Source organism: Ceratotherium simum, chromosome 29 (genome assembly GCF_057802395.1).
Source record: "Ceratotherium simum simum isolate JZ-2026a chromosome 29, ASM5780239v1, whole genome shotgun sequence".
NCBI classification, from domain to species: domain Eukaryota; kingdom Metazoa; phylum Chordata; class Mammalia; order Perissodactyla; family Rhinocerotidae; genus Ceratotherium; species Ceratotherium simum.
Genome location: NC_141928.1, coordinates 532,511 through 550,212, shown reverse-complemented (window position 1 = coordinate 550,212; position 17,702 = coordinate 532,511). Strand labels below are relative to the sequence as shown.

At 46.0% G+C, this 17,702-nt stretch overlaps 1 protein-coding gene across 6 annotated transcripts in view; it reads right to left on the bottom strand.

Annotated features, from left to right (window-relative positions):
• The window catches only part of PNPLA7 (patatin like domain 7, lysophospholipase), an 80,927-nt gene that overhangs the window by 48,041 nt on the left and 15,184 nt on the right, over window positions 1-17,702 (bottom strand). For 3 of the 6 annotated variants that reach the window (XM_087418672.1, XM_087418674.1, XM_087418676.1), the window contains exons 9-14: window positions 14,275-14,403; window positions 13,711-13,791; window positions 12,523-12,640; window positions 11,570-11,713; window positions 6,321-6,421; window positions 6,027-6,173 (exon numbers count right to left, since the gene is read on the bottom strand). In XM_087418672.1, the coding sequence (XP_087274798.1) occupies window positions 6,027-6,173; window positions 6,321-6,421; window positions 11,570-11,713; window positions 12,523-12,640; window positions 13,711-13,791; window positions 14,275-14,403 (720 nt within the window). The remainder of the gene's footprint in view (window positions 1-6,026; window positions 6,174-6,320; window positions 6,422-11,569; window positions 11,714-12,522; window positions 12,641-13,710; window positions 13,792-14,274; window positions 14,404-17,702) is intronic. The other 3 variants (XM_087418673.1, XM_014782375.2, XM_087418675.1) reach the window with 2 other exon arrangements.

Genomic DNA, 17,702 nt, shown 5'->3' with positions numbered 1-17,702 from the left:
AAAGCAAAACTATGGAGACAGTAAAAGGATCAGTGGTTGCCAGCAGTTAGGGGGGCAGGGATGAAGAGACAGAGCACAGAGAATTTTTAGGGCAGTAAAACCCTCTTTATGATGCCATAATGATGGATATGTGTCATTATACATTTGTCCAAACCCACCGAATATACAACACCAAGAGTGAACCCCAGTGTAACCTATGGACTCTGAGTGATAACGACTTGTAGGTTCATCAGTTGTAATAAATGGACACTCTGGTGGGGGATGTTGATAATGGGCGAGGTTGTGCATGTGTACGGACAGGGGGCCTCTATGGGAAATTTCTACATACTGCTCAATTTTGTTGTGAACCTAAAACTGCTCTAAAAAATAAAGTCTGCTAAAAAAATTTAATAAGCATTGAAAAAAACCCATGCATGATGTAGTTGAGGAAACATGAACACTGGCTGGGTGGCTCAGGATATGAGGCCTTTTCAACATTTTAGTTGTGATAATGACATTGTGGTTATGTTTTAAAACATGGTCCTTAGCCTTTAGAGAGGGATGATGTGCTAGGATACAGTGTTTGAAGTTTTTCAGACAGAAAATGACTGGGGAGGGATTAGGAGTAGAGTTATAAAAAGACTAGCTATGAATGGGTAGTTCTTGGCTGGGTGATAGGTACCTGGGGTTCAGAAGGCCACTGCCTTCTGAAATGTTTGAAGCTTTCCACAGTGAATAAGTAGATAAAAAATAAATAAATTCTAGATGAACCAACGATTGAATATAAAAAATAAAATAATAAAAACAAGTTTGTTTAAAATCACTAAAATGAAACTCAGAAAAATGTCAACTAAAATTATCTGAAAGTTTTATTGATGGATTAAATACCACAAATAAAAATTTTTTAAGCATAACTGAGGAATTCTGAAGTCCAGCTTTGGGACATCTGGGTGGCCTTGAGCTTGAGTATATGGAGACCCCAGACTGCTGGCAAAAGCTACTAGAGCCCCTCGTGCAAGAAGGTCACATCATCTCAGGCTCGGGCAAGTGCTACAAGTGAGTGCTGTACACACAGTCACCCCGGACAACCAGGCACAATGAGAGACAGGCGCTCTGAGCAAGGACCATGGGAACAAAACAGGGGCTCCGAGGGAGAGACCTGACAGCTGCAGAAACGCATGTGTGCTCACTGCTGAAGAACATGAAAGCTAACTTGAAACATTCGGCCACAACTAAAAACTATTCAACAGTGACACTGGATTAAAAAAAGTAGACATTCTTGAGCCATAAAATAGGATAACCAAACTCAAGAACTCAACGCACAGGTTTATTAGTAGATTAGCACTGTAAAAAGAGAACTAGTGAATTTAAATAAAAACATCTATATTCAAGTACAGACTTTTTTGTGTGTATGTGTATATATTGAAGAATTTTTTTTATTGATGTCTTAATGGTTTATAACATTGTGAAATTTTGGTTGAACATTATTGTTTGTCAATCACCATATACATGTCTCCCTTCACCCCTTGTGCCCACCCCCCCCAACCCCCTTGCCCCTGGTAACCACTATACAGTTCTCTCTGTCCGTGTGTTGGTTTATATTCCAACATATGAGTGAGATGATGTGGTATTTGTCTTTCTCTGTCTGGCTTATTTCACTTAACATAACACCCTCCAGGTCCATCCATGTTGCTGGAAATGGGACAATTTTGTCTTGTTTTATGGCTGAGTAGTATTCCATTGTATATATATACCACATCTTCTTTATCCAATCATCACTTGATGGACACTTGGGTTGCTTCCACTTCTTGGCTATAGAGAATGCTGCTGCGATGAACATAGGGGTGCATAAGCCTCTTTGGATTGTTGATTTCAGGTTCGTTGGATAGATTCCTAGTAGCGAGATAGCTGAATCATAGGGCATTTCTATTTTTAGTTTTTTGAGGAATCTCCATACTGTTTTCCATAGAGGCTGCACCAGTTTGCACTCCCACCAGCAGTGGTTTAGGGTTCCCATTTCTCCACATCTTCTCCAACATTTGTTGTTTTCTGTCTTGGTGGTTATAGCCATTCTCACAGGTGTACGGTGATATCTTAGTGTGGTTTTGATTTGCATTTCCCTGATGACTAGTGATGTTGAACATCTTTTCATGTGCCTATTGGCCATCTGTATATCTTCTTTGGAGAAGTGTCGGTTCATTTCTTCTGCCCATTTTTTAATTGGGTTGCTTGTTTTTTTGTTGTTCAGTTGTGTGAGTTCTTTATATATTATGGAGATTAACCCCTTGTTGGATATATGTTTTGCAAGTATTTTCTCCCAGCTGGTAGGCTGTCTATTCATTTTGGTCCTGGTTTTATTTGTCTTGTTGAAGCTCTTTAATCTGATGAAGTCCCACTTGCTTATTTTTTCTTTAGTTTTCCTAGTCCGAGTAGACATGGCATCCAAAAAGATTCCTTTATGACCAATGTCAAATAGTGTATTGCCTATATTTTCTTCTAGGAATATTATAGTTTCAGGTCTCACCTTCAGGTTTTTGATCCATTTTGAGTTAATTTTTGTGAATGGCAATAGCAGATGGTCTACTTTCATTCTTTTGCATGTGGCTGTCCAGTTTTCCCAGCACCATTTTTTTTTTTAAAGATTTTATTTATTTATTTATTTTCCCCCCAAAGCCCCAGTAGATAGTTGTATGTCACAGCTGCACATCCTTCTAGTTGCTGTATGTGGGACGTGGCCTCAGCATGGCCGGAGAAGCAGTGCGTCGGTGCACGCCCGGGATCCAAACCCGGGCCGCCAGTAGCGGAGCGTGCGCACTTAACCGCTAAGCCATGGCGCTGGGCCCCCCCACCAGCACCATTTATTGAAGAGACTTTTCTTTCTCCATTGTATGCTCTTAACTCCTTTGTCAAAGATTAGCTGTCCGTAGACGTGTGGTTTTATTTATTTATTTTTTTTGTGAGGAAGATCAGCCCTGAGCTAACATCCATGCCATTCCTCTTTTTGCTGAGGAAGATTGGCCCTGAGCTAACATCCGTGCCCATCTTCCTCCACTTTATGTGGGACACCGCCACAGCATGGCCTGACAAGTGGTGCATCAGTGTGCGCCCAGAATCCGAACCTGGGCCGCCAGCAGCGGAGTGCACTCACTCAACCGCTATGCCATGGGGCTGGCCCCAGATGTGTGGTTTTAATTCTGGACTTTCATTTCTGTTCCATTGATCTGTGTGTCTGTTTTTGTACCAGTACCATGCTGTTTTGATTACTATTGCTTTGTAGTATGTTTTGAAGTCAGGGATTGTGATGCTTCCAGCTTTGTTCTTTTTTCTCAGGATTGCTTTAGCTATTCAGGGTCTTTTGTTGCCCCATATGAATTTTAGTATTCTTTGTTCTATTTCCGTGAAGAATGTCATTGGGATTCTGATTGGGATTGCGTTGAATCTGTAGATTGCCTTAGGTAATACAGACATTTTAACTATGTTTATTTTTCCAATCCATGTGCATGGGATATCTTTCCATTTCTTTATGTCACCGTCAGTTTCTTTCAATAATGTCTTATTGTTTTCATTGTATAGGTCTTTCACCTTGGTAAGATTTATTCCTAGATATTTTATTCTTTTTGTTGCAATTGTAAATGGTATTATCTTTTTGAGCTCTCTTTCTGTTAGTTCGTTATTAGCATAGAGAAATGCAACTGATTTTTGTAGGTTGATTTTGTACCCTGCGACTTTGCTGTAGTTGTTGATTAGTACAGACTCTTTTAATGGAAAATACAGAAGAAAGGGTACAACTTACAAAGGATAAATAAGAACATACATTCATTTGAGTTTCTGAAGAAGAAGACAGAAAATGGGCAGAGACAATATTTGAAGAGATAGTGCTGATAATTTTTCAACAGGACTTCAGAGACACAGATTGAAGAAGCCCAAGGAGTTTCATGCAAGATAAATAAAAAGAAATCCATACTCAGTTTTGTCATAATGAAATTGCAGAAAACCAAAGACAAAAATATATCTTAAAAGCAGCAAAAGGAAGAAGTTATCTTCAAAGGAGCACTCGACCTCCAGCAGCGACACTGGGGGCCGGAGTCAGTGAGCTGTCGCCAACGTGTAACCTAAACTTACCCTGGTGAAACGTCCTTTGAGAAGGAAGGTGTCTGGAGGAAGTCAGCCCCCTGCAGCCTCTGTCTCCCTCTGATCAAACTGAAGACTCTGGGCAGAAGGCAAAGCCACTGCCTGAGAACTCTGAGAGCCACAGCGGCAGGGGGCGGGGAGGGAGGTCACAGCATCGGAACGACAGGTGCAGTGGGAAGTTCCTTTCTTTCCTCCTTTACCCCCCAACTTTGGCCTGAAAGCTGACCCAGTCAGGATGCTTGCTGTGCCGTGGGCGTAGATGACAAAAACTTCATGAAAAACCCTCTCTTTCTGACCAGAGGGCCAGGAAAGGAGGCTCCTGTGAGCTGGGAGGGTGTGGGGAGAAAGCCTTGTTCCCTTTTCTCAGGTGGCCCTGGGAGGGCAGCCCCAGGTGCAGAGCTGCAGTGCCATGTGCAGGTATCAAAAACAGTGGAGAAACAGAATGGAGGACCCAGACAGACTGGGTTTATGACAGAGGCATAGCAGACCAGTGGAAAAGGTCAGACTTTCCAATAATGATGCTGGACCAACCAGGTATCCGTGAGCAGGATCTGAGTCCTTCCTCGAGTCGTGCACAAAAATTAAATCCATCTGCATTAAAACTTAAGAAAGGCGAAGCAACTGTTAGACAACAACATAGAAAAAATCTTTATGAAGTCAAAGTAAGGAAATGTTGCTTAAACAAGGCACCAAGAGCACTAACCATGAGGAAAAGACTGATAAGTTTACTGCATTATAATTAGGAACTTCTGCCCACCGAAGATACCACTCAGAAGGCAAAAACGGCAAATCCTGGAGTAGACAATTATGTGCAAGACCTATAACCAACCAACGACTGTTACTCAGGAAACATAAAGAAACCCTAAAAGTCAAAAAGGAAAAGACAGAGAAATGGGCAGAAGGCTCAAAGCACTGCCTCCCAAGAGGCAAACGAAGCAAATACTACCCCACAGTAACCCAAGAAACAAACAGTGACAAACAGTGGGGGTGTAGAGTGACAAAGCCTCACTCTACACCCCTACCTCCACCTATCTGAAATGGAAAAGTCCAAATCCCGCTTGCTGGCAAGGACACAGGGCCACAGGAGCCCTCATCGGCCAATTTGCACAGGTGATGATGCACACCCCCCTGGGATGTAGACACACACGTGACCAGGCACACATGCCCCACAGCAAGGACAAGAGATGGACACGCACAGTGCTTTCACACACTGGCCCAAGAGCAACGGAGCCTCCATCACAGGCAGCGACGTGGGCGACCCACAGACACGATGCCGATCAAGTGACAGTGGACTCAAAGGACACACAGGAGGAGCCACGCAGACGAAGTCCACATACAGCCTCAGGGCCGTGGTCTGTCTGGGGAGGAAGGGGGTCGTGGCCGCACAGGGCACCAGCTGGTGTCAATAGCTGCTAACCGTCTAGTCACTGACACGGGGTTTCATGGGTATTCTCTCTCCCCTGTATGTAAGGCAGCCACAACGTTTTAAAATGTGAGAGGAAGAGGATAAATGAAAAACGTGCAAGTGATGAAGACAGTCAGGAGTGCCACCACTTTTAGCCCTGAACCAGCATCCTGGGTGGCGCCCCAAGTCTTTAGAACACATGTGACTCATGACCACTGCCCTCCCACCTGCAGGCACCTGGAGGAGGCCAGGGACCACCAGAGCCGCTGTGCACAAACATGCCAGGAGAGCTCTAGGGGAAAGGGTCTGCGAAGCCACGCTCTCCCAAGCCCCGCCCAAAGTGGACCCTGCCTCAGGTCCCCTACCCTGGAACAGGCAGCCTGAGAGAAGTGGTTCCTGTGAAGGAAAAGAGTCTGCAGGAGAGCCAGATGCCCACCCACCTCTCAAGAGACCGTGCACCTCTCCCCGCTCACCGCTGGCCAGAGAGAAGGCAGGAGGAGGGGCCACTTACGTCCAGCTTCATCAGGGTGAGCAGGTCCTTCTTGGCGGCTCTGAAGATGGCGTCTGTCTTCCTGTTGGGGACAGTCTCGTCCGAAGTGCTCTCCTCATAGTGGAAGACCGCAGAGGGGGTCTCTGCAACAACCACGTTTTTCTTGGACTTGAGAAGAACACAGGTATTGTGATCAGAAGGGATATGGCAGGGAAAGTATGTGGGGGGCCCAGCCAGCCCCAGACCCCACAGGAAACACTAGCCTCAGGAGAAGGGCAGAGCCACAGATGAGGAGTAAGAAGAGGAGCCACCTACCTTGCTGGCCATGGCGCTCCCGGGGCGTTCCTCTGCCTGTAGGAGGACCCTGGCACGGTCACATGCCATCCTCAGGTCTGAGGGGGCACCTGCTGTGCTCCCTACAAATGGAGGGGAGACTCAGGACACTGTGCTGGCTCGACCGGATGCACCAGTCTGTACGCACTGGTCTGTACGCGCTCCGCGAGGGCTGGCTGAGTGCTCCCTGAAACCTAAAGCGGCACAGACCCTGGTAGATGAGGCTCAAATCACGGCAGCCCAAAGCCTCTGTGCTGTCCAGCTTTTCCACGACCCACAACCAACTTAGGCATAGGAAGTACCAGCATGAGCAAGTCACTAGAGCAGGTACTAGGAACTCTGCCGAGGACGTGAGCTCTGGATCAAACATCTAGGTTTGCATCCCAGGCCCACCATGTACAAGCTGTGTGTGCAAGCGACTTATTGGAGCCACGGTTTCCTCATCCAAAATGCAGAATTCATAACACCCCCTCCTCAGGTTGTTCTAAAATGTGCATGAGGTCTTGTACACAGCACTTGGCACTAACAGGAGAGAGAAATGAGCTTCCAACACAACAAACCACAGAGGCATGCAACACAGCTCAGTCTCCACAGCATGACGCTGAGCGAAGGGCTCCAGACAGAGAGCACATCCTGCATGCTCCACCACGGAAGTTCCAGAACAGTCCAAACCAGAGACGCAGGCTAGGCGTGGGGAGGAGTGACTGCTGACCTGGGTCCCAGCACCATGACACGGGTGTGCACTGTGGTCAGAACTCAGGGGCTGTGCACTGCACTCTGTTACTCACGCCTCAGTAAAGTACTGCCAGCATTTAAAAACCCCAAGTCTGAGCCAGCCTTGATGGCCTGGGTTAAAGCTTGTCGTGTTCCACTTCAGCAACCCGGGTTTGGTTCCCAGGCGCAGATCCACAGCACTCGCCTGTCAGTAGCCATGCTATGCTGGCGGCTCACATAGAAGAACTAGAAGGACTTACAGCTAGAATATACAACTATGTACTGGGGTTTTGGGGAGGGAAAAAAACAAAAAAATAAAAAATAAAGCCTCAAGTCTGAAGAGGTCAGGACAGTGCTTTCTCCAGTACGGTGTGCGAGAAGGCGGCGGCTGCTACACGCTGTGTCTGAGCACGCAGGCCTGTTGGGCAGCTGCTGCACACACCACTCTTCAGTAAAGCACGCAGCTATAAAGTAAAACTGAAGAGCCTGCAATCGTTGATTTAAACCAACTTCAGACAACCACAGAAAGCTGGTGTCAGAACTACACAGAAATTGCAAATTCTCAGTGTTATTGCAAATGTCCAGTTTTAGACGAAAGCAGAGGAGCGTGGGAGGGGGCTGATGACAGCTTGGGCGCTGGCCCAGCTGGACCATGGCCTGTGTGGATCACGCACTAAAGCCCTTTGCCTGGGAACAGTGGGGTCCACCTGTGGTTTGAGAGCGACTAAGCCTTACTACCTTAATGTGGCAAAAGAACACAGTCTGTACTCAGACGAGAAAAATAAAAGTGGGACTCATTGCCAGGAACTACAAAGACCAATCTCCACTAATTTTGTAAAGGTTGTATTTCATAGGAAAATACTTAAATCTGTGCAGCTATTTTCTTATCATGTTAATAAGACTGAAAAGTTTAAAACAACATAGCGGTTAATAATAACTATTTTTGTGCATCCTAACATACCATATATTCATAGTATTACAGGATTATTATATTATTATATAACACATATTACACTGTGTATTTTATATCATTGTTTTGTTTTTATTATTAATAAGCCAAAGTATAATGATAGCAATATCTGTTTTAAAAATAAAATCCAACCATACTCCCTGTGATAAATACATGCATACATTAAAGGTTGTACATTTCTACAGAATGCTGGTGTTATAATCATAGTTTATAAAATTTAAAATGTTGAGTATCTCTGATTTTTGCCAGAAACACATCCTATATATATGAGTGTCTTATCTACACAGACCAGAGGAAAGATAACTCTGCAATCTGTATGAATGTTAACTGGATATGTTCATGGAATTGGATAATTCATACTCAAATTTTATTATCTGTGGATTGCTATTATTTTCAGTTATCTATCATTTAAGCTTCTTTTATTTGAAAAAATTCACTAAACATATTTTTTTAAATATGGCAGGTCAACTGGATAGCCATATGGGAAAACACCTACCCTGAAACCCTAATCGCTTTAGACAAAAGAATCAGTTCTAGATGGATGAATACGAAAGGTAAATGTTGAAGCTTACAGGCACGTTTCCTAAAGAAGACACAAAATGTATTAACCACAAAAGAAAAAATTTGATAAATTGGACTCTATTAAATTTAAAAACTTCTATTCATCAAAAGACACCATTAAGAGAGTGAAAAATGAGCAGAAAATATTTTTAATACATACATCCAACAAAGGACTCATACAGAGAGTATCTAAACAACTCCTATTAATCAACAAGAAAATGAAAGAAAACCTGAAAGGAAAATGGGCAAAGGATAGTCCACTCCTATCCCACTGGACACGGAAGGTGCCTCAGGCTCATGAGTCGTCAGGAAGATGGAGTAATAGCCACAACAAGGCCCCCCTGCAGGGCACCGAGGGCCCAAAATGAAAAAGATGGAAAACAGCACAGGCCGAGCAGGACAACCTCCTGCAAGATGGCGTGGCCTGTAAGATGCGCTGTCTGACACATGAGGCCAGTGAGCACGTGAGTAGGACTGGGGATCGAACTGTTAGAATTTAAGTGTGAACAGCTAGATGTGGCAGGCGGTTCCGTACTGGCCAGTGCAGACTGGAGCAACCAGACAGCCTTACGAGGCTGGTGGGAGTACAAGTCAGGACAAGTGCACAGAAAACCACCGGCAGTGCTTCCCAAGCTAAACATACATGCACTCTACGACCCAGCAGTTCCAATGGGAACATGCACATGTGTTCAACAGACACATAAATGCAATGTATTCACACAATAAAACACTACACAACAGTGAGAACGGGTGCATATGCTACACAACAACACGGAGGGATGTCACAAACACAAGGCTGAGCAGAAGAAGCCAGACTCAAAAGCAGCCTGAGCTGCCAGAAATCAGGAGAGAAGGTACCACTGGTGCAACAGCTTGTTGCTGCCCTAAACATCACTGCTGGCAGTAACCCAAGGGGCATGAACGGGGGTTTGGAGCAGCTGGTTTCTTTATCTGGATGCTGGTCTCACAGACGAGCTCAGTTTGTGAAAATTCATCACACTGCCCACTTACAATTTACACATTCCAAATGCATATTTACATCCATAAACAGTTAATAAAAATAAAAAATGACTTGGTATTAGTGAAGAAACAGGCAAATATACCAGTAGAACACAAAAGATACCTAAAAAGTAGATCCAAGTAACCTAATATCCAGAGCAGACAAATCCATAGAGACGGAAAGCAGATGGGTGGTTGCCAGGGCTGGGGGGCTGGGCAAGGGAATGATGGCTAAGGGGTACAGGGTTTCTTTACTGGGTGATGAAAATGTTCTGGAATTAGACAGTGGTGATGGACGCACAATTTTGTGACTATACTAAAAGCCACTAAATTATACACTTTTATTTTTTTTAATGAGGTTTTTTTTTTTTGAGGAAGATTGGCCCTGAGCTAACATCTGTTGCCAATCTTTCTCCTTTTTTCCCTGTTTCTCCCCAAAGCCCCATTAGACAGTCGTATGTCATAGTTGTACATCCTTCTAGTTACTCTATGTGGGATGCCGCCTAAGCACTGCTTGATGAGCAGTGCATAGGTTCGCGCCCAGGGTCCATACTGGCGAACCCCGGGCAACCAAAGCGGAGCATGCAAACTTAACTGCTATGCCGCCAGCCCAGCCCCGTAAATTTTACACTTTAAAAGGGTGAACTTTATGGTATGTGAATTATATCTCGAAAAAGCTGTTATTAAAAAAAAAAAGTCTATGTAGATTCAGAAACTTGATACCTATTGAAAATCGCACCAAAAAAGCAATAGGGAAATGAAAGTGTTTTGTTAATGGTGTTGGGCAAATTATCACTCTATAGAGTAAGAAAAAGCTGACTTTCTCACCTCAGACATATGCAAGAGAGAACGACAAGGAATGACAGACCTCAATGCGGGTGGCGAGACTGAAAAACTAACAGAAAGAATCTAGAAGAACATACTTACGACCCAGGAATAAGAAAAGAGACCCAAAATACAAATCGCAAGGTTTCCATAAAGGGACATCAAGGCTCCTGTTCCCTGAAGGTCCCCCTGGCCATGTTTCCGACAGATGGAGACCAGGAGAAGATACCTGAGCAACTAATACTGATGAGGGTTCTCTACCTGGAGCATATAAAGAATTAATGCAAATCAACAAGACAACCTCAGGAAACTGCAGAAAATGGGCAAAGAATATAAACAGACAATTCTTAAAGAGGGAACCAAATAGCTCTCATGGAAATGATGAAACTTGCAAGCAACCCACAAACAAAACAGACTTTCGAATGAACGTAAGAGCAAAATTAGAAAGGTGATAAGGAGCGAGCTGGTCTGTGGCGGGGTGTCAATGGCCTGCTGGCTGTAGGCCTGATGTAGGGACATCACCTGCAGCTGCCCCTGGCCCACTGCCCCCTGGCCCACTGCCCCGTGGCCCATGGCCCACCCCAGGATGCACCCACGGAAACTGTCCAGGCTGCGGCACTCACAAGCAAACAAAGGTCATGGCAAGGTCCCCGTAGGGGAAGGTGCTCGGGGAGACAGGAAGAGAGCCAACTGATGACCAAAGGGCTAGGAAAACTCTCTCTGCAACTGAGATCCCACAAGAAAACAGAGTGGAGAGGAAGCAGGAGGGGCGCGCAGACACCCCCGGAAGAGTTCTGCTACAATGAAAGCACACCTGGGTGATGGCCGAGGGGGACAGGGCCCAGAGAAAACCACTTCGGTGGAGGACACAGCATGCTGGCATGTGGTGGGCACGGCCCAGCACAAGGAGCAAGGATGGTGCTGGGGTAGACACTCCTGCAGGGGCAGGAGGGGGCATGCAGAGCCCAGCCAGGAGAAGCTTCGTGGACACGGACACAGGGGGCAGTGGTGAAACAGGGTCACTGCGGACAGGAGCTCACAGGATGTTCTGGCAGCAAGATGTCCACCACAGCCTCAGATCAAGAGCCAGAGTGTGGGCGCAGGGTCCTCTGGGCCCTGAGGCTTGCCCACCTTATAAACGCTCCAAGTTCAGGTCCTTTACCTGGTGGAGCCGAAGGGGCCTGGTCACCTGCCTGGGCCTTGCCAACCTTGTCTGAGATCTCTTCGTGGACAGAAGGCAGCGGGACGGAGTGGCTCCTCTTCAGCAGAGGCCCAGAGGCTGCTGCACGGCTGCCCCCATGATCTGCTGGGACAAGACGGGCGTGAGGCAAGGCCTCCGTTCCCATAGTAGTGCACAACCGCACATCTTGAGGCCCAGACAGCCCTCTGAGAGTCCTGCACATCTGCCACCTCGGGCCACGTCCACATCATCTGCACCTGCCTGGCCCATCACCTGTGCCCACCTGCCCCCGTGAGTGATGCGTGAGTGTCAGCCTCAGACTCAGGCCCTGCTCTGCCCCCTCTCCAAGGTCTTCCTGAACTGACTGGCTGCTTGCTGCCAGCCGAGCACCTTGAAGGTAAACTCCTGCCCCAGGTGGAAGTGGTGTCCCTTTCTCAGTGGCATTCTTAGTCAAGGTGGCCATGTGAGCACACCTGGGATGAGCTTGGTGAGCTTCAGCGTTCCACCAATCCCTCAGGTGAATGAATCCAAAAGAACCTTCCAGGAAAGACCCTGAGCAACACCGGCTTTATTGAATTTGACATACTTCATTAGTCACTTGTTTATAAACAAACAGGTGACATATCCCACATCTGTTAGTGTTGCTGCATGTTACACCATCACCCTGGAGGTGACTCCTGGCCAAAAAGCCTCAATGGACAGTTTCTTTCCCCAAATCTAAGCCCCTCTGGAGAGCTGAGAGCAGTGCAGTCAGAGAGCAAAGCTCGAACCTGCTCCCTGAATGTCCTTCCCCGGGGCCAAGTCTTCCCACAGAGACTTGGGGGTGGGGGGCTGGGGAGGGGGTGTGGCACGGGGGGACAGCTGGTGACCCAAGGGGTGGGAGGGAAGGAAGGAGGCTGGGACTCAGGCTGGAGGTTGGCCCCGGGGGGCAGTACCTGGGTCACAGGACTCCTGGGGCCGCAGGGGCCTCTCCTCGGGGCCACAGCTCATCTGCCTCTTGGCCTTTCCAGCAGCCACACTGGCTACAGACACGAGGGGGATGGCCTGGCTCTCCTGGGTCGTGAGAAAGAAGTGGGGGCTGCTCCAGGAACACACCTGGGCTGGTGTGAAACCCTCAAGAAAAAGCCCCATTTCAGGGAAGGAGAGGAGGCAATGATGCCCAGGAAACCAGTGACGTGAAAAGAGCACTTGTTTGTGTCAGGTAGCCGAGGCTAAGCTGGCTTCTGTCTCAGCATCTCTATCAAGTTTAAACGACATTCAAAACCGTCAGGAACCTTAAGACTCTTCATGAAGATGAAACAGAAGGCAGCAAGCAAAAGGACATGCCCTGAACTGTCAGCAGGGGAGACGGCAAAACCTAAAACATCATCAAAACTAGGGAAGACGGAAAACCTAAAACATCATCAAAACTAGGGAAGATGGCAAAACCTAAAACATCATCAAAACTAGGGAAGACGGCAAAACCTAAAACATCATCAAAACTAGGGAAGACGGCAAAACCTAAAACATCATCAAAACTAGGGAAGACGGCAAAACCTAAAACATCATCAAAACTAGGGGTTGGGGCCGGCCCCGTGGCTTAGCGGTTAAGTGCGCACGCTCCACTACTGGTGGCCCGGGTTCGGATCCCGGGCGCGCACCGATGCACCGCTTCCCCTGCCATGCTGAGGCCGCGTCCCACATACAGCAACTAGAAGGATGTGCAACTATGACATACAACTATCTACCGGGGCTTTGGGGGGAAAAAAAAAAAAGAACTCTATGGGGCGGGAGGGGACAGGAGGTGACAGCCCCGCTGGACGGGCCATCACTCAGTGTGTGCCAGGGAGGAGCTGGAAAAGGGCAGGCGTGCTTATGGAGCGGAGTGCTCCAATGAGCCAATCCAGCCCAAGCTCCAGACTCTCCTGGGAAGGGAACGGCAGAGGCACAACAAGTCTCCAGGAGGTACGCACTCTGGCATCTAAGAAAGAATCCCATCTTCTCTCACACTTAACTGATGGGACAGGTTCTCAGCACAAGACCCCAGGAGATTTGAGGCCTGGACAAGTAAACTTGGCCCATCGTCACCTCCCAAAGTCCAGGGTCCTAATGACCAGAGATTAGGAGGCCAAGGCCACACTTACAGGGTTGAAGAGCTCTGTGGTGAGGCCCAGGTAGTTGTGCAGAGCTAGAAAGGTGACCCTCTGCAGCCGCACCATGATGATCTGTGAGAGAGACAGGCCAGCTGTGCCAGGCTTGCCACCTCCCCCAGACACTCTGAGCCACCTCGGGGCATTCTGACAATTCACCACAGTCACCCAGGATGTTAGCATTAGAGGCATAAGGGAACTCTTTGCATTGTTTTTGCAAGTTTTCTGTAAATCTAAAACTACTTCAAAGCAAGAAGTTTAATAATTAAAAAAAGAACTCTTTTGGGGGTAGTGGGAGACCTGAAGACCTCTTTGAGGTTATGAATATTAATTTTTATTGTAAAATAAGTATTACAAAATTTTTTAAAAACTATCTTAGTCCTTCTTACACCCACCCAGAACCCCACCATGCCAGCAGTCAGTCTGCCATGAAGTTGATCCCACTGTTGGGGATGCGTCTTCACGGCTGTAAGATTCAGAAGCCACACAGTAAACTGAGGATCCGGGACCTGCACTGAGATGGCCCAGGGCAGAGAGGTCAACTGGTGAGCAACCCACCTGTACCACTCTCACCAGGGTTTCAGGATATTTCTCAAACACTCCCTGAAAAGCCGCAGCAGGAAGCCGGAGGATGGTGGACGGGACAGCGGCGCGGGCAGACACTGTTTTGTATGGTGCGGTGTGGCCCTGTAACGACAGCTTTGGTTAGCCTGCTCTCACCTGTCCTGAGAGTTCGGAACCGGCTCTCCAAGTCCGTGCCCTGGACTCAACCGTCACCCCTCTCAGGACCCCGCTCTCCAAAAGGGTACATGAGACACCAGTCCACATGGCCCTCCCATGGGGAGCTAGGATCATCCCAGCAAACCACCCCCATGGCTGAGCTCCTTTCACTGAGATGACACACTTGAGATTCATCACGCTGCTCCTGTACCAGTACTTTGTGCTCTTGGCTGCTGAGAAATAGTCTGTTTTATGGAGGCATCAGTTTATCTATCTAGCAGTTGAAGGACATTCCGGTTGTTTCCAGTTTTTGGCAATTATAAATAAAGCTGCTAAAAATATTCACATATAGGGTTTTGTGTGAACAAAGTTTTCATTTCTCTTGCTAAATATCTAGGAGTGGGACTTCTGGGTCATACAGTATATGCATCTATAACTTTTAAGAAACTACCAAGAGCCAGCCCTGACTCTAGTGGTTAAATTTTGCGGTGTTCTGCTTTGGCAGCCCGGGTTCACCACCCGTATGTCAGTAGCCAAGCTGCTGCAGTGGCTCACATAGAAGAACTAGAAGGACTTACAACTAGAATATACAACTATGTACTGGGGCTTTGGGGAGAAAAAAACAAAGAGAGGAAGATTGGCAACAGATGTTAGCTCAGGGCAAATCTTTCCCAGCAAAAAAAAAAAAAAAGAAACTACCAAGCTGTTTCACAGTGGCTGCACCACTCTGCACTCCACCAGCAATGAATGAGAGTTTCAGGTGATCCACACGCACACCACACCTGCACTGTCAGGGTTGTAGGATGAAGAATTTGGCCAGTCTTGGTCCCCGGTTCCTCGGAAAAGCTTCTCAACCCTTGGAAGTCTCTAAGTGTTAGCAGTAGCTTGGTTACTCAAGGTGGGGCTGGCCACACCAGGAAGACTGGCCACAGGATTAGAGGGCTGGGGTGTTCCTGACCTCAGGGAGGAGAGAGGCTGCAGACTGAGTTCAGTCTCACGGCTTCGATTCCATCAGCCTAATCCATCATTCCAAGAGGTGTGCAGTGTCTCACCATGGTTTTAACTCTCATTTCCCAAATGACTACTGATGACGAGGGCCTTTTCAGGCACTTCTCTGACATCTGCATATTATCTATGGTGAAGTGTCTGTTAAGACCTTTTGTCTATTTTTCAGTGAGTTGCTTGTTTTCTTAATGTTGAGTTGGACAGATCTTTGTATACTCTGGATGCAATTCCTTTACCAGATATATGTTTTGCAAATATTTTCTACCAGTCAGTTGGTTGACTTTTCACCCTTTTAACAGTGTCTTTCACAGACCAGACTTTTTAATTTTGGTGAAGTCTAATTTACCAATTTTTTTCTTTCATGGATCATGCTTTTTGTGTCATGTCTAAGAAATCTTTGCAAATCACAAGGTGACAAAAGTGTTCAGAAAATTCTGTACTTTCAGGTTCCACATGTAGGTGTACGACCCATTTGGAGTCACGGTGAGGTGACACATGTGTGCACATCACATCCACCGCTCTGGCACCACTTGTTGAGAAGACTGTCCTTTCCCCAGCAGGCCGCCTCTGCGCCTTGGTCAGAGACCAGCTCACTCTGCACGTGCACCTACTTCTGGGCTGTCTGCTCGGCCCCACTGCTGTGTGTGTCTACCATCACGCTGTCCTGAAATAAAGTAGTGTGAGTCCTTCGGCTTTGTTTTCATTTTCAAATTCTTCTAGCTATTTCTAGTTCCTTTGCCTTTCCATATAATTTTATACTCAATTTGTCTATTTCTAGAAAAAAAAAAAACTCTGCTGGGATTTTTATTGGAATTACGTTGAATAATTTGGGGAAATTTGCCTTCTTAACAGTACTGAGTCTTGCACTCCATGAAAACAGCATATTCCTCCAATTCACGTAAGCCTTCTTTGATTTCCTTCATCAGTGATGTGTAGTTTTCAGCATACATATCCCGTACATATTCTGTTAATACTTAAGTAATGTGTGGGTTTTGGTGCTATTATAAGTACTGCCATTTTTTAAAATCTCTATTTCCAATTTTTAATTGCTAACATATAGAAATACAATTGGTTTTATTCCGTATAGATCCTGTACCCTTGTTATGCTCACTCATAAGTTCTAACAGCTTTCTTGTTGATTCTACAGGATTTTCTACATCGATAATCAGGTTGTTTGCAAATAGAGACTGTTTCATTTTTTTCTTTTCCAACATGTGTGCTTATTTCTTTCTCTTCCCTCACTACCCCGGTGAGGACTTCCAGCATGATGTTAAGCAGGAGCGGTGAGAATGGACATTCTGGGCTTAATTCCCATCTTCAAGGGAAAGCATTCAGTCTCTTCCCTAATCAGGTATGATGTTAGCTGTTAGTGTTTTTATAGATGTCCTTTACTGGATTTAGGAAATTCTCTTCTTTTCCTAGTTTTCTGAGAATGCTTATCATGAATGGATGCTGAATTCTGTCAAAAGCTTTTTCTGCATCTATTGAGATGCATATGGTTTCTCTTCTTTACTCTGTTGATATGGTGAATCACATCGACTGATTTTCAAATGTCATTTAACAGCCTGCATTCCTGGAATAAACTCTATAACATCATTAGATATTATCCTTCTTTTATATATTGCTGGACTCAAATTTCTAATATTTGAGGATATTGTGGGTATCTAATATGTAAGGATATTAGAAGATATCTAACATTGAGGATTTTGTGTTTCTGTTCATGAGAGATATTGGTTGGCAATCTTCTTTTCTGGGAATACCTTTGTCTGGTTTGGTACCTGAGTAATACTGTCTCAAAACTGAATTGGGAAGTATTTCCTCCACCGCACTTTTCTGGAAGAGTTTGTGTAAAATTAGCATGATTCCTTCTTTAAATGTTGAGTAGAATGCCACAGTGAAGCCATTTATACCTAGAGTTTTCCTTCTGGGATGGATTTCAACTACGAATTGGATCTCTCTGAAAGACACGGCTGTTCAGATGATCCAAGTCTTCCTGAGGCCCTCTGGCAGTGGCCTCTTTCCAGGACTATGTTGATTTCATCTAAGTTGTTGATTTTAGGGGCATAAAGCTGTTCATAATAGTCCCTCATTCGTCTTTTTACGCCTGTAGAGCCTGTAGACATGTCCCTTCCTTCACTTCTGATGTTGGTAGCTTGTCTCCTCCCTTTTTTCTTCACTGGTCTGGCAAGAGGTTTCTCTGTGTTACTGATGTTTTCTGAGAGCCAGCTTCTGCTCTCATTGATTCTCACTGTTGTTTCTCT